We start from the raw sequence: 12,500 nt of genomic DNA, 5'->3' as shown, positions 1-12,500 counted from the left end.
ACCTGCCTTAGGCCCTCTCTCTCTCTCTCTCTCTCTCTCTCTCTCTCTCTCTCTCTCTCTCTCTCTCGCTCTCTCGTTCGCTCTCTCGTTCGCTCTCTCTCTTTTCAGGTTTGAGATCTCCGAAATACCCTGACTTCAGTGATAAGAACCCATGCAGGCAAACCATTAAAGCATGTTGTTGGAGACCATTACTGCACTTACAAAACTGAATACTTTGAGAATTACGGGCGATTTCGACTTATTTTGCTGCTGGAAATTAGAGGCTGCCAAGAGTAGTTACCCCTGACAGCTGCCTGCCAGTGGAACGCCCCCCCCCCCGCCCCGCCCTCCTCGTCTGCACCTCTCTGCCCGTTTCCAGACCAGCAGCTCGGAAGAAGAAGACTGAGCTTCACGCCTAAACAAGCACTTACATGATCAACCCATTTTGTGTTGATTTCTCCAAAGTCAGCCTCGTTGTTGTTGATTCCGTGTTGTGTGACTGATCCGTGGGGTTTGTGTCCGTGTTGCTCGTGTGCGTTCCAGGGACCAACGTGCAGGAGGCCAAGAGGATCCTGACGGCCAGCGGACTGCCCATCACCGCCGCCAGCGACCTGGACGACGCAGCCAAGAAAGCCGTGGCCAGCATCAGGAAGTAGAGACCCGCCTCGACAACCACAACCCCGCAATATTCACCCCCTCCTCCCCGATCTGACCACGCCTATCCTTCTCCCCTCTGACCACGCCCTTCTCCCCTCTGACCACGCCTTTCTCCCCTCTGACCACGCCCTTCTCCCCTCTGACCACGCCCTTCTCCCCTCTGACAATGCACTTCTCCCCTCTGACCACGCCCTTCTCCCCTCTGACCACGCCCTTCTGCACCCTGACCACGCCCTTCTCCCCTCTGACATGCCATTTTCCACCCTGACCACGCCCTTCTCCCCTCTGACCACGCCCTTCTCCACACTGACCACGCCCTTCTCCCCTCTGACCACGCCCTTCTCCCGTCTGACCACGCCCTTCTCCACCCTGACCACGCCCATCTCCCCTCTGACCACACCCTTCTCCCCTCTGACCACACCCTTTTCCCCTCATCGAACTCAGGTTTTATTCTTAAGCCCCTCCCTGGAACGACTCCAGCTCTGCCATCCGCCCAATGTTTCTATATCATGGTTACATCAATTGAGTATTTCCTGTTCATTTTTTCTGTCTCCTGGATCACAAAACCTGTTCCAGTATATTATCTGTTCTTTTTGTGTACTGCTCTGCTTTTTGAGATTGCTGAAGTCCCAACACAGTTTCTCATCGCATTCCACTTTAACAAGGACAGAAATATGCAGCATTTTGAAGATGAATGGTTTATTTTTCTTACTTGACTACGAAACCACTTCATATTTTGATAGGCCAAGGGGAATGAGATCTAAAAAGATAGCGCAAGTTCCAGACTGCGCTTTCACAAAGTCTACCATCACTGTGAGTTCATTAGAGAACAGTCAGCCAAACGTGGATCCCTGTTTGTTGAACTTTGCTGATAATGAGCCCATGAGGCCTGTCATGGGGTTTGTTGTGTTTTAGTTTGGTGTCTGTTGTGATTTCCCTGGTGGTGGTGGTGGTGATGCTGTTTGTGCTTTAGTTGAAATCTCATTGGTTTGCCTTACAGTCAAAACCTTAACCATTCTACCATATTGTTTGAAATGCAGAAGTAGCAAACACTATTATGCTGTGACTTTTGTAATTCTGTGTCTAATTGTGCTACTTTTAGTGCAGTACTTTCTGTGTCTGCTCCATGAAGGTGAAAAAGGTGAAGGGAATATGTTGAACCAACACATGAATAATGTGCTAGAGCTTATCAAATGTCATACAAATTAGCTTTTTATAATCATGAATGTATATTGACAGTTATTTTGGGATACAGGATATATTATGTCAACTGTGTATAATTTGATTAATTAATAAATATGCCGATTTCAAGAATCTTGACTTTTATCAATCCATTATTTTTCTAGTTTATCTGTGACTGAACTCAAATTACCAAGCTCACTGGCAGAATATAAAAAGGACTACAAAATAAAAAAGTAATCATGCTCTCAATTCTTTGGGGAATGAGTTCATTTGCAGAATAAATGTAAAAGTGAGGGAGGTTAAAACTAGCACTCAGCACTTTGCATGGTTCTTTGACTTGGCCTTCGAGCCACGAGTATTGACTGATTTAACCTACAGAAGAATGAAATGACCTATGCTAAAGAAGACCTGGTATGGTAAAGCTCTCTGGACCAATGGGAGTAAGGCATTTACAGAGGCCTGAGATGACTCCAGCTCCACAGCATGGACACCATAACACTTAGCACACAGCTTTGCTTCAACACTGCTTCTCTTCTAATGAAACGGAAGTCCCCGGAGAGATCAGCAGAGGTGTGAATGTCCTTCATGGGGCCAGAGTGAGTTATATAGAGAAAGGGGGAGTGTGTGTGAGAGAGTGAGAGATCAGTGACATATATCCCTGTCAGATGGGCAGACCTTGATGGATTATCTGTCAGGGGATCTGGGAGGACACCCAGACACAGGATCAACTGCCACCTCCATGACACACACTCATATTGACCAAGCTGATCCACTTCTTACTGAAGACACACACTCAAACATGCTAAACGAGGCCAATCATGACTTATCTGGAGGATTGATGTGACAGAACCCAGTAGTCTTGGTAGTCGTAAGCTTGGCTGTCTTCTGCTGCAGTTTTCCCTCAGATGAGGTGGGCAGATCCAACCTCAAGGTTTGGAGATAGATACATTTTGTGTGGTTGGTACCATAATAATAATAATAATAATAGTAGTGGTAATGATAACATATTTACTGTAAATGGTAAATGGACTGCACTTATATAGCGCTTTTCCACCTTAGTGGCACTCAAAGCACTTTACAATGGCCTCTCATTCACCCATTCACACACACATTCACACACCAATGGCGGTAGCTGCCATGCAAGGTGCTAACCTGCTCATTGGGAGCAATTTGGGGTTAGGTGTCTTGCTCAAGGACACTTCGACATGTGGACAGTCGGAGCTGGGATTCGAACCACTGACCCTTCGATCGTTGAACGACCCGCTCTACCAACTGAGCTACAGCCGCCCCCTGTATACTGTACTGTATATAACATACTGTATGTATATGGAAAACAAGGAGGTCCTACTTGCTGTGCAGAAGGAGGTTTACACAAAAACCCAGCCACAGGAAGTTCTGTATCCTTTGTTATCTGGCAGCTGAACAGGGGAAGTTCTCCCTCTGCCCTCCCTGCTGGCTGCCCCAAGCCGTGTAAATGGGCTGGATGGTTCAATAATTGCCTTATTTCATGCTATTCCTCCAGTGTGTCAGAAATACCCTCACTGATGGATTGGACTGTGGAGTTTAAGGCTGTTAAAGTGGCCTTCTTTGGCGTTGACATTGTTTAATTCAGAGCTGAGCTGGAGGTCACTGGGAAATGTGTGCGCTGATTTACTCGCCAAAATTAGTGCCGCTCTGTCATATAAATATAGATGAGCGGAGAGCCATTGGAGGTCACCCACTGGCTTACATCATTTACCCTCCACTTTTAACTTGGCCAGCACCTTCACTGAGACACTGCGCTGGAGGAGAAGCTAAGTTGTTTTAAAGAATATTACCAGCGTCTCCATTTAATGAAAGTGAATGATTATGCCAGCTGGGTGCGTTTCTCAGCCTCCGTGACTCACTTTATTTGTGCCTGTACTTGTTCACTTCCGTTTCTGAAAGCTCGGCAGGTTTTTTTTTTATAATTTATTTTTTTTATAACCCTTAGAATTGATGTGAAAGTGGTAATTGCCACTTTATGAGGCTGCCTTTTGTATTTAACATCAGTTGAAACCCAGCTTTTGTGAAAACCATTTTTTAGGCAATAGGGTCAACTCGCTTCCAGGAAGTATTGGTTATTTAGTAATTTGGAGGAAACAACTGCTAATATATTACTTCATTAAAAAAACAATGGTATTGTAAATTGCTGAAGGGTAAAGTGCTTCCGCTTTCAGGGACAATTTTCAACTGGCTCATCTACTCCAATGAGGAGCAGTTTGTGTGTGTCTGTGCATGTGCGTGCGTGTGTGTTTTTGTGTTTGTTGTAATGCTTGTGTGTCTGTATTGGGCATTGAGCCCAATTGGGCATTGAACCTGTAGGGTGTGTGTTTGTGTGCATGAGTGTTTTGTGGGTGCGTGTGTGTGTGTGTGATGCTTGTGTCTGTATTGAGCGTTAACATTGCATTGTGCCGAAGTGTCCTTGAGCAAGACAAACCCCAAAATCACTCACATGCGACACGGTGGTCCTACTGTAGTTCTGTCACCTCACAGCAAGAAGGTCTCCGGGCCTTTCTGTGCTGAGTTTACATGTTCTTCCCGTATTCGCAAGGGTTTCCTCCCAAAGAACCCAATACGAAAAACATGCAGAACAACAGCTGCTAGTCCAGGACCAGGACTTGGACTGAACACCTGGACTTGGACCCGCCCGGGCGCCATGAACGATGGCTGCCCGCTGCCCCTGGAGGAGGAGAGCTTGGATGGGATAAATGCAGGGAACACTTTCCACTAGCGACACCTGAAGAAAAGCATGTGTGTGTTGTGTGCTGTGTTCGTGGCTCACGCGTTCTGCTGTGTGTGTCACTGCGTGGTGAATAAAAACCCTCGAGATCCTGGAATTGATATCTTCCCCCTCTATGGCCGTCAAAGCCACGCTCTGTCCTTGAATGCCTAAAACACACTTCAGACAATGTTCCTTTTCACTCCTCCACGACTCGAATTGTCTTTCTTTCTAAATCAAACCATAAAGAATCAGCGTTGCCAGCTTTCATGGTCAGAGAACAACAAGCACTCAGACTCTGTGATAATGTTGGGGAGAGAGGCGCGGGAGCTGGTGTTTGCTTCCCTGGCAGATACTACTGGGCCCTAACGTTTGGCCTTGGCTCACAGATGTGCAGAAAAATCCATTTCCATCCCCCAGAATTGTTGCCAGTGTGTCTGTAATTGGAGGACTTAAAAATCGATCTAAATTACCTTCTCCGTCTTAACAGGAAATTGAGTGGAGAGGAGGCTGATTTTAAAAGTTGAGACCTTCTGCTTGAATGATATTTCTTTTTTCCCACAATGCCTCATTCACAATCAATTTAATTAAATAATGGATTTTTTATCAATTTTAGTTTTCTATTGATTCAAAACAAAAAAGTATACTTAAACAAAGGGATGATGGTTTTTAGGGCCACAGAATGGTAAATGGTAAATGGACTACACTTGTATAGCGTGTTTCTTAAAAGCACTTTACAATGGCTTTTCATTCACCCATTCACACACACATTCACACACCAATGGAGGCCAGCTGCCATGCAAGGCGCTAGCCTGCTCATTGGGAAAAATGTGGGGTTCAGTGCCTTACTAAAGTTATTGGATTTCAGCTTATGTTTGTGAACTTCAGCTCCGCTTTCAACACCACCCTCCCGTTCCGGCTGGAGGATATCCTCTTCTAGAACCACTAGAACTCTTGTTTTTACCTCTAGAACCACTAGAACCCTTGTTTTTACCTCAGCTACTGTATATTACAGTGGTCCCTGAGCTGAACAGTCTTGTCAGAATAACTTTCTCTCTTTACTCCTCAACAAACCAACTGGGAGATAAGGGTTTGCAAGGGACCATTTAAAACAGCTCATTGTTAATGGTTCTTTTTTTTTTTTTTACAGAAAACTGTCTATTTGGTTAAGTGTCATACTGTCTATTTGATTAGGCCTCATACTCTCTCTCTCTCTCTCTCTCTCTCTCGTGCTCTCTCTCTCTCTCCCTCTCTCTCTCTCTCTCTCTCTCTCTCAGCCCACTGTACTGCCCATGTATTCAGACTGTCTCTCATTGTCAGTGAGCCTATAAAGACTCTTTATTAATTAGAAGAGAGGGAGAGAGAGAGTGCAGTGGAGACAAGAAATGAAAAAACACCCAGCTGTTCAGCCATGGTGCCTATTCAAACATCAGTTAGTGCACCATTGGTTTAATAAACTTTCCCATGCTGCAAACTTTTGACAGTGATGTGTGTGTGTGTTTGTGTGCTGTCTCTGATCCAATTATCTCCCAAACGTTGGCGGGAGAGGAGGGTGAAGCCTAACCGAGGAGTCTACTGATACTCTGACAGTAATTAAAAGCTCATTTGGTGTGACCTCTGAAAAGCCTCCCTAATTAAAACAGAAGCAGAAGCAACATAATGCTGTTTGAAATTGCTTGATAATTAGAGGGCTGAGCGTCCTGGAGGGGTTCTCTCAGCAGGTGTGCCTGGGACACACACACACACACTCGCTGACACTCACAGTGCATCCCTGGGAGCCACCACCGGACACATAAAAAGCAAAATTCAGAGGACTTCCTGAGAGAACGGATGACAATGTGCTGATATGATGAAGCAACACAGGTCAATCTGAAAATAGCTTCCTGTATGGGAGGTGTGTGTTGTGTGCTTAGTCGTATTAAGTCTCAGCGTTGAAGGTGACTGGTCGTTTATAGTCTTAAGGTGTGTGTTGTGTGTTTAGTCGTGTTAAGTCTCAGGGTTGAACTTTGGTAGTTAATTGTCTTAACTGTATAGGTGTGTGTTGTGTGCTTGGAGGTGTTAAGAGTTGAATGTGACTTTGGTTAATAGTCTTGTGTTGTGTGCTTAGTCATGTTAAGTCTCAGGGTTGAAGGTGACTTTGGTAGTGAATAGTCTTGTGTTGTGTACTTAGTCGTATTAAGTCTCAGAGTTGAAGGTGACTGGTCGTTTATAGTCTTAAGGTGTGTGTTGTGTGCTTAGTTGTGTTAAGTCTCAGAGTTGAAGGTGACTTTGATAGTTAATAGTCTTGTGTTGTGTGCTTAGTTGTGTTAAGTCTCAGGGTTGAACTTTGGTAGTTAATTGTCTTAACTGTATAGGTGTGTGTTGTGTGCTTGGAGGTGTTAAGAGTTGAATGTGACTTTGGTTAATAGTCTTGTGTTGTGTGCTTAGTTGTGTTAGGTCTCAGAGTTGAAGGTGACTTTGGTAGTTAATAGTCTTGTGTTGTGTGCTTAGTTGTGTTAAGTCTCAGGGTTGAACTTTGGTAGTTAATTGTCTTAACTGTATAGGTGTGTGTTGTGTGCTTGGAGGTGTTAAGAGTTGAATGTGACTTTGGTTAATAGTCTTGTGTTGTGTGCTTAGTTGTGTTAGGTCTCAGAGTTGAAGGTGACTTTGGTAGTTAATAGTCTTGTGTTGTGTGCTTAGTTGTGTTAAGTCTCAGAGTTGAAGGTGACTTGTTAAGAGTCTTAACCGTAAGGTGCTGCAGTCTCTTTCTCATCTCTTACCTCAAACTCTGGGTGAATATATGAAACCTGTGTGTGTCAAGTGCTATTGGCATCAAATGACTTTGACTGCAGTGTGCAGCGTGAGGAGGAGTATGTGTGTGTGTGTGTGTGTGTGTGTGTGCGTGCGTGTGTGTGTGTGCGTGCATGAGGACTGTGTGTGGAGCACCCAGGAAAAGTGGCCTGTCACAGGTGATTTTGGCGACGGGATAAAGCATGGTAGTAATGAGGAGATGAAGGCTGCAGACCCGCAAAGGCATACACACACACACACACACACACACACACATACACACACACATCCGCTAAACAAGGTGATGAAGTTTGGCATGCTCGCTTGTGTCGAGATCTCCCCCTAATACTTTGTGATGCATGCATTCTCTGCAATCAAAGTTTGTCTTGTACGTGTGGTGGGGGGGGTTGCCTTGGTTTGCACAATGATTAGGCATGTCTCAATGTTTGTTTTCGGCTGCTGGGTGCAAGCTTTGAGGTGAGGAGATTGTATACTGTATACTAAATATGTTTGGATGTTTGTTCGCAAGTCAATCATTTATTTACGTGACTGTAATGTGAATTCTGAGACTTGTTTCTTTAAACACATTATACGTGTTAGAAAGTAATTGTTGAAAATGATGTGGAAAGTCTGTGAACTAGGTAGTACTGAATTATGGAGTTATGGAGAATGGTAAACTGTCAACATTTTTATTTAGCTGACTTTTAAAATGGTAGTGGCTAGTTCCCATAAACGCAGAGACCCGTCTAAAAATGCCTTTAAAGCTGAGATCAAGTAAAGCTTCTAGCAAGAGCGTTTAGACCGATGAAAGAGGACAGTAAAGACAATATTGTCCCCTTTGTCTCCACCTTCTCCCCCGTCCCTTTAAAACTAAACTCTAAGATTAAAACAACTTCTTCTTCTTCTTCTTCTTCTTCTTCTTCTTCTTCTTCTTCTTCTTCTTCTTCTTCTTCTTCTCCTCCTCCTCCTCCTCCTCCACCTCCTCCTCCTTAGTTTGGGTGAGATTGCTTCGTCCTCTCCCCACGGTAACTCTTGGGATCCCCTTCAGGCTTATTCGGCTTAGGGATCGCGACAACTAAGGCTCTTCTCTAGATTTTGGGGATCTTGAGTTGGCGCAAATTGCCTTGAAGTCCCTATATATATCCCTGGCTTTACATGCTGGTGGGCAGCAGCGAACCCCTCCGGTGTCAATTCACCGGAGATGTTACCGCTGCTAGGAGTTGTGGCCTTCCAGAGGTCAGACACTTCTTTTACCACGAGACGTGAAGATTTGCGGTCTTTGTCCTCGTATGGCGCACTTTTCACAAATTGTAATGTGATGTTGTTTGCACAGATAGGGCAGTGACGGGGGGAGGGTCTGGACCTACCAGTGAGGTTGTTAAGGATACTCCATGCCATGCGGCTGGAGTGTGAGAAGTCGATGGAGTTCACACTAACCACCAGATCCTACTGACTTAACTCTCTCACAAATGTACCCAATTAACACTCTCTATTTATAGCATGTTTCATAGCTGAAACAATCACAAAGTCATAAAGAAAAAAGAGGCACAAATGAATATAAAAAAATATACAGTACATACTATTTTCTAAATAAGTAGGTCTTTAGACCAGTCTTATCAGTGTTTGGTGCCCTCAGATTGTCAGGCAGGGCATTCCGAAGGCTGGGGGCAGCTTGAAGATTGAAGATTGCAGGAGGAGTTAGTGGAGTGAAGAGTTCTTCATGGGAGGTGTATTACCATGGGTGCATGTAGGAGCACCCATGGTAGATGCCAGGATACGGGTGATATGGGTATTTTCCTGCACTCTCATCAGGATCCTGGACTGTTTGGGATGTAGTGGAGCTTCTGGAGGCTCTTGACGGGAATGGTGCATTGCAGTAGTCCAGCCTTGAGGAGACAGTGTGAAGAGAGTGCCGGTGAGGGCTGCCTCAAGGTGCCCACCCACATCCATTGTATGACCAAAACGGTGGTAGAGCAATTATCAGACTTTCTCAAAAGTGCTGGTTTTGTCAACGTTTTGATCTGAACCATTGTATATGATCATAAGTAACCTTAAAACAGGGCTAAACATGCATTTTCCCTTTACTGCTCCTTAAAGTCAGTAGGATCTGGTGGTTAGTGTTAAGTCAGTAGGATCTGGTGGTTAGTGTTAAGTCAGTAGGATCTGGTGATTAGTGTTAAGTCAGTAGGATCTGGTGTTTAGAGTTAAGTCAGTAGGATCTGATGGTTAGTGTTAAGTCAGTAGGATCTGGTGGTTAGTGTTAAGTAAGTAGGATCTGGTGGTTAGTGTTAAGTCAGTAGGATCTGATGGTTAGTGTTAAGTCAGTAGGATCTGGTGGTTAGTGTTAAGTCAGTAGAATCTGGTGGTTAGTGTTAAGTCAGTAGGATCTGGTGGTTAGTGTTAAGTCAGTAGGATCTGGTGGTTAGTGTTAAGTCAGTAGGACCTGATGGTTAGTGTTAAGTCAGTAGGAACTGATGGTCAGGTCTGCATATCAACTGAAATGGTGAAAACATACAGTAGCACAATCCTCCCCTATGAGCTTAGCAATAACTAACCATAACAATAACGAAACCTTATCTAGAATCAAGAGGAAAACATAGCGTAAAATATCAGTGATAGCGTTTATTAATTTTTTATTTATTTATTTTTTTAATTTATTTATACATTTATTTCACAGCAAAACAGGGCCCCCAGGGTCTGGGAACTGAGAGTATAAAGATATCAGCAGCCTGGTGCCTGGGAGCGGAAGTGTGGCCCTCCAGTCTCGCCCGGCGCTTTACTTACATCCACCTGATAGTTCAAACACTTCCAGCTGTAAAATTCCCCATTACATGGGTCAGTAGAGGGCAATGTGAGAGGAGCAAGTCCCCCGCACCTCTCCAGAAGAGCCGGCCTCCACCCGTAATCCCGTCCTGCCCACGCGTCCGTCAGGGCTCTGATTGCCTGTTAGAAAGCCTCATTCACAGCGACAAGCTCCCCTTTTTTTTTTCCACGGGAGCCATTTTCTCTGTCATGTCAGATATTGGGATATTAATGAATGCACAATGACAGTCCTCCAGGGACGAGGCGGTCCCCCTGCCTCCGTTGATTTCCCCACAGGTCCTTTGTACAACAGGGGGGCGGGGGGGGGGGGGGGGAGGGGGGGGGGCCCAGACTATAAAAACAAATAGACGAGGGGTCAGAAACTCATCTCCTCCCCGACATTAAAACCCCATCGCTCAGCGCAGCGAGGCCTTATTGAGGCTGATTCCGGGGGCCCTCCATGCAAATGGGGGTGTGATTAGACGAGGTGTTAGGACAGGACGCAGCGATGTGCGGACGCCGTGTCCCTCTGTCCAATTACCGCTGTCTGCTTTGCTTCACAGCACACACACACACACGCGCACACACACACACACACACACACACAGGCCCCCGGCCCAGTCATCTGGGGACACACACATAATCCTACAGATTCCAAAAGCACTGTATGCCGTCCAGAGTTCCCAACATGCAATGTTGGTGCCGTTTTGTTTGGTGAGACGTATCAACTGTGATACCACACACCGATGGAGATACCCTGTCTGCATGTTTGACCTTGCTTCACACACAGCCGTCCTCTCCGAATCAGAGGGCTCCTTGACTCTCAGTGCTACAGTACAACATCAGTAAGTTAGAGGGCATGTGATATTCCCGTGTTCATCTGTCTCATGTTCGTGGTACTGTATGTGTACAGTAGTGGGTCAGATAGCTGGTTTTGAGGGGGGGGAATAGTGTGTGATCTGTTACACTGTTGGGTTCAACTGGGAGCAAATGAGACTGAGCGAGTCTTGAAAAACATCTTTCCTGTACAACGGTAAAGATGTGTGATGTTAAAACTAATGATTTCACAAGTCATTAAAACAAGGGGTCTGATACCTTTTTAATGAAAGGCAGACCAGTCTCCTCATTAACCTTAAATCATGCAAGCTAATGCAGCTCAAACTGTAGTCTGAGGAGAGACAGAATTGTCTTGGTTTTCAATCTTTCAGACCCTTTCATGTGGGCCGGTGTGCCGAGGGTCATGTTTGCTTTTCATGTGGATTCTCCAACCTCCACTGTAATGAGATGTGTTTGTCTGGTAAGGTCAAGCTTCTGTGCTACAACCACACCAACTGAGATCGCTGTGTGTGTGTGTGTGTGTGTGTGTGTGTGTGTGTGTGTGTGTGTGTGTGTGTGTGTGTGTGTGTGTGTGTGTGTGTGCGCGTGTGTGTGTGTGCGCGTGTGTGTGTTCTCCCCAAGCCATGTTATTGAGCCACATTGCTGGCACGAGGTCAGTGAAAACAAACTCCCCCCTCCCCCCCCCGACCCCCCTTCCCTCACTTCCTCCTCCTCTCTCCCGCTCCCTCGCTAGGCGCTAGAGTTACCTGGCGACCTGTGGCCTCCTCAGATCCTCGGGGCCATTGCTTTTAATAAGGTAGGCCATGTATATTTATCTCATGCCAGCATGTCGATGGCTCCAGCTGGATCAATAAGGATTAGTATTTCACACCGATTCTTATGTCGCCCCTCGGGGCTTTTTGAGGGTGAGCCCGGCAGACATTTTAAGGAAGTTTATATTACACATGCTCCGTATTCATATCTATTACTTAGGGTTTCTTAATGGGAACATTATCTGAGAGCTACTGGCCTGTCTCCTCGTAGATGAAGATGGACAGGTGCTTTTTAAGCACACACACTCACGAAAGCATTTAGCTTAGCTTTCATTCGGTTGCTCTCTCTTAGCTGCTATATATTTATATGTAATATATATGTGTGTGTGTGTGTGTGTGTGTGTGTGTGTGTGTACAATAATAATAATAATCTACAATCATAATAATAATAATAATGTACAGGTATACGGTACAATGATACAGGAATTCACACATTGTTCAACATTGTGTTGAGGTTGTTGTGGGTTCTTCTGCCAGGAATTAAAGTTGTCTTTCATTGTGTTGTGGGTCTCTTTTCAGCATGACTTTAAAAACCAAAAATCTAAGATAAAGGGCACACGATTTGCCTTTAAGCCTAGTACTGAGTAACATGCTCCTCCAATAACCATCACATCTGTGATTCATTGTCCCTGCTCACAGAGAACAAGAAGATAATATTATGAATTTCAAAACGGTTCACTCAAGCAATGAAACAGCTGTCTATTTGCCACCTTGGTGGAGCA

At 45.1% G+C, this 12,500-nt stretch overlaps 1 protein-coding gene across 1 annotated transcript in view; it reads left to right on the top strand.

The window, feature by feature from the left end:
* The window catches only part of suclg2 (succinate-CoA ligase GDP-forming subunit beta), an 87,944-nt gene extending 85,969 nt beyond the window's left edge, over positions 1 to 1,975 (top strand). Inside the window, exon 11 of the mRNA XM_084440674.1 lies at positions 523 to 1,975. Coding sequence (XP_084296800.1) covers positions 523 to 635 — 113 coding nt within the window. The 3' untranslated portion in view covers positions 636 to 1,975. The remainder of the gene's footprint in view (positions 1 to 522) is intronic.
* Positions 1,976 to 12,500: the final 10,525 nt, after the last annotated feature.

Source organism: Borostomias antarcticus (assembly GCF_949987555.1).
Source record: "Borostomias antarcticus genome assembly, chromosome: 7".
Classification (NCBI taxonomy): Eukaryota; Metazoa; Chordata; class Actinopteri; order Stomiiformes; family Stomiidae; genus Borostomias; species Borostomias antarcticus.
Note: the sequence above shows the minus strand (reverse complement) of the source record. Positions and strands in the feature narration are given on the sequence as shown.